The 4061-nt window shown below is 53.8% G+C and overlaps 1 protein-coding gene across 5 annotated transcripts in view; it reads right to left on the reverse strand.

Moving 5' to 3' along the window:
- The window catches only part of CDK19 (cyclin dependent kinase 19), a 205825-nt gene extending 204052 nt beyond the window's left edge, over positions 1-1773 (reverse strand). The window contains exon 1 of one of the 5 annotated variants that reach the window (XM_058435480.1): positions 1753-1773. Coding sequence is in view for 1 of the 5 variants with exons in the window: in XM_032156604.1 (XP_032012495.1) it covers positions 1296-1423 (128 nt within the window). In the remaining 4 variants the exon portion in view is untranslated. Of the gene's footprint in view, positions 1-596; positions 654-1295 lie in introns of those variants that run through there. The other 4 variants (XM_058435479.1, XM_032156604.1, XM_032156625.2 and 1 more) reach the window with 4 other exon arrangements.
- Between the last annotated feature and the right edge of the window lie 2288 nt (positions 1774-4061).

The raw sequence follows: 4061 nt of genomic DNA on the forward strand, positions 1-4061 counted from the left end.
AAAAAAAAAAAAGAAATTAGTGCATACGCACACAACCTACTTTAGTCCTAGAGTTCATATACCAACCATATCAAATTATAACAGCGCGCACAAAGATAAGCGGCACTTCAAATTTTACTAATATCATTGTGGCTGATCATCACTTTATTCAGAAATGTTCCGTTACAATCCTCTTCCGTAAGGTTTGACTCTCTCTAAAGCCTATGCTGGACAGGGCATCTTCCTGGGTCCCTAACCTTGGGGGAGGGTAATTCCTGCCAGGAAGCTGGTTCCACCAGTCCTGCTGTAGCTGCTGTCTGCCCTCCAGGACCAAGGAAGGATAGGCATTCTCAGTACATTACCCAGCTCTTCTTAAGAGGACAACCAGTAAAGGCTTCCCAAGGTGTTCCTACAGTTCTCCCTCAATTCCTAGGAAAACAAAGGTTCAGGCCCAGCTCTGTCACTCCGTATTCCCTTCTTGATAATCTAGGTACTCCATAAGCCCCAGCCCACAGTCATCTGGCAAAGGATGGAGTGGAGAACATAATACCCAAGATACCCAAGGGGCTGCGAGGTAAAGGGTGAGTAGCAGAGAATTCAGCCAACTCTTAAGTTACCGCTTGCGAAACGCAGCTAGCCCATCAGGTCTCCTTCGAAGGGGGAAGGTGCGCAATCCAGAATTTGAGAATGAGAAATCTGGGACGCCGGGCAAACGACAGAGATGGGAGGACCGCATAGAGGGGCCAACAGGCCGGCCAGCCCGAGGGGCGGAGATCGCTGCTGGGGGCGGCAGTGCCCAGCGGGTCAGAGCCGCGGGGCTGGCGAGGACCCCAGGCCGCGTTCGCCCGACAGGCTCCCCGGCGAGGTTTCAAACCGCCGCCCCCGCGAGGCGCTCAGCCGATTGGAAGTTCCACAACGACCGTCACTACCCAGGGCCGGAGCGGCAACTCCGCAGCGGAGCTCTGCCTGCCCGCTGCGTTCCCCCAAGAGACCAGACCCCACAAAGTCCTCCTCCTCCACCGCGGTCCCAACTCGAGTCTCCTCGCCGTCTCCGAGCACTCGCAGGGGGCCCCTCTGGGACGGCACCGACGCCTCGGACCGGGCTGCGCCGCGGGAGTTCGAGGGACGCGACGGGGCCGCGCGGGGGAGGCGGGCGGAACGGGCGCCCCTCGGAGTCGGTGTAGGGACGCAACCCCGCGACCCCCTCCGCCTCGCCCCCCGGGCACGGCCCGACTGGGATCCGACCCACCCATCCCGCCGGGTCGCGGGCAGGGCGAGGACCGAAGCGAGCCTACTCCTCCCGCCCCTGCTCTTACCCATCTTTCCGCCTCGCCTTGTAGACGTGACCGTAGGTGCCGCGTCCCACTTTGCACCCTTCGTACTCAAACAAATCCTCCACCCGCTCCCGCTCCGCCGCCAGCTTCGCCTTGAAATCATAATCCATTGTCTGCTTCCCCCATAGAGGCACGGGACGCGGGGGCCGCCGCCGCTCAGTCCCTCCTCCTCCTCCCCCCGCGACCGCCGCTCCACTTCTCCAACAGCCGCCTCTCGCGCGCGCCCGCGCGCGCGCCGCCAGCCGCTCCGCGGTCCGCCTTCAGCAAGGGACTCCTCGGCGGCCGCAGCAGCCACCTCCTCCACCTCTTCCTCCTCCTCCTCCGCGACGGCGGCGGCGGCTCCCGCTGGCACCCCCAGTCCCGCCTCCCCCCTTCATTTCCTTGTTTTGGAACCTGGTGGGCCGCGCCGTGGCTTCCTCGAGCTCATTAACGAACTCACCGGCCCGCCCCATGGTCGCGGAGGCTCCTGGGAAATGAAGTCACTAAGGCCTCAGCGGCCTGGGCGGTTTTGCCAGAGTAAGAAATACAGCTCCCAGGTTACCTAGGGCCGCCACAGCCTCGCCTCCACAAAGCATGCGCGCCTGCGTACCAGGGCCGCCCCCCCACTCAGGTAGCGCGCGGCTCCCGGTTCCTGTGAAGGTAGGAAGCTCGAAGTTCCAGTGTGCTTTCTGCAGTTCTCGGGGAGGCACTGGAAAGAAGTGCCTTACTCTAGTGGGAAGGGGATACTTCACTGTAACTAGCCCCACGCAGACAGCATGGAAAGCATCAAAGCAGCACCTTGCTGAGGGGTTGGCTGCAGAGACTTGGGAGGCGAGGGCTGCTGAGGACAGTTGTACCGCAGCTTGTTTGTTTTCTAGGGCAATGGGTCCGCCTATTGCCCCGCCCCCCGTCCCGCTGCTCATTGGCGGGGGCTGGAGAATGACGTCCTCGTTGGTGCATGGGTATCCCCAGGCTTTGGCTTCTTTCCCGCTCTTGATTGGTGATCGGATGTGCTCGGTTCTTCCTGATAGGTTGATCTTTTTTCTTTACGATGCAAAAACCGTATTTCAAAAACTGAACCTGCAGCAGTTTCCTAGAGCCTGCCTTGGCCAGAGGGGAACATGCAACTTCTGAGCCCCGGCAGCCAATCATCATTTTCTTGGCGCTCTAGTCAGCTTTCTCTTAGCATATGCGGTTCCCATAACCAGGCTTTGGCCATCTGTCTAAGGACAATTAAAAGTGCCTGGAGGAAACCGCGTTTACGATTCTTTGGGTTGAATTGTAAAGGATTTTTTATGGTCTATGCATGATGGTGAGGTTCTCCTAGAATGTTTAAGAAAGCCCCTTTAGTTAGGGTGAACGTTGATTGATTTCATTGTTTGCGGCTCAGGACACACTACCCCAAATTATAACTGAAGGAGTCTAGAATATGCCACCCCAAAATACGCCACTCTGGCATATTGATGTCTTTTAGCAAAATAAATTAAGATCCAGCCAACACAGGAAACTGCTTCACGTATCCCACTACTGCCTAAAATAAAGGATAAAACTCTTCCTTTGTAAAGAGAAATTTACATTTCTAAAGGAAATTTTCATAATTAACGGAATCTGTACCAGAAAGAGAGCTGCTGCTAGTCAACTTGTATCATCTGAGATACTTTTATCTGCATAAAAGTCAACCTTTATTCACCTTACATTTTCTCCTCTTATCTTCCCTTAACTTGTCTCCACCACCCCTGGAAGCCCCAAGCCCCACTTTTATTTTGAAGAGACTGGCCTTGCTGTGTTGCCCAGGCTGGCGTCCAACTCCTGAGCTCAAGGATCCTCCTGCCTCAGACTCCTGAGTAGCTGGGATTACAGGTCCGTGCCACCATGCCGGGCCCCACTTCCTTTCTGAGGTCAGGATGTAATATAAGTGTCAAACATCTGGCCCTTCTTTGAGTCTCATATTTTGTGGGACTCTTGTGCATACATACGTAATTAACACTGTTTTTCTCCTGTTAACCTGACTGGTATCAATTTAGTTTATAGACCAGCTGAAGAACCTAGAAGGGTTTCCTCCCCTGTAATGGTGAGCCTAATGTCCCAAATGCTTGGGATACACACTTAAACATGACTGGTGCTAGGATAGGACATACACATTCATTAGGAGGACAAAGAAGGGAATTGTGAATTCTACCCAAAGTGGTAGATAAGGAAAGAATAGTGAATTGCCTGCTAGGTTTTGAAAGAAGCTTGGAAAACTAGCGGGAGGGGGAATGATTTACCTTATTTGCTACATCACCCACTCCTGGAAAACATCCTTAGACCTTAAGAGTGTCTTCAGGCTGGGTGCAGTGGCTCACGCCTGTAATCCCAGCACTTTGGAAGGCCAAGGCGGGTGGATCATGAGGTCTGGGGTTTGAGACCAGCCTGGCCAAGACAGTGAAACCCTGTCTCTTATTAAAAATGCAAAAATTAGCCAGGTGTGGTAGCATGTGTCTGTAGTCCCAGTTACTCGGGAGCCTGAGGCAGGAGAATCCCTTGAACCTGGAAGGCAGAAGTTGCAGTGAGCTGAGACCATGCCACTGCACTCCAGCCTGGGCGACAGAGCAAGACTCCGTCTCAAAAAAAAAATGGTATCTTTAATCAAGAAAAATGTCAGTTGCTCTTGTTGCCATGCACTATAATAACTGCTGGAGATAGCAGGGAAAAAAATGGTCTTTTTCCATTGGGGAATTAAACCTGAAAAAACAAATATGCAAGCAAATTAAAAATAAACTGTGGTTT

Source organism: Hylobates moloch, unplaced genomic scaffold, assembly GCF_009828535.3.
Source record: "Hylobates moloch isolate HMO894 unplaced genomic scaffold, HMol_V3 SCAFFOLD_2, whole genome shotgun sequence".
Classification (NCBI taxonomy): Eukaryota; Metazoa; Chordata; class Mammalia; order Primates; family Hylobatidae; genus Hylobates; species Hylobates moloch.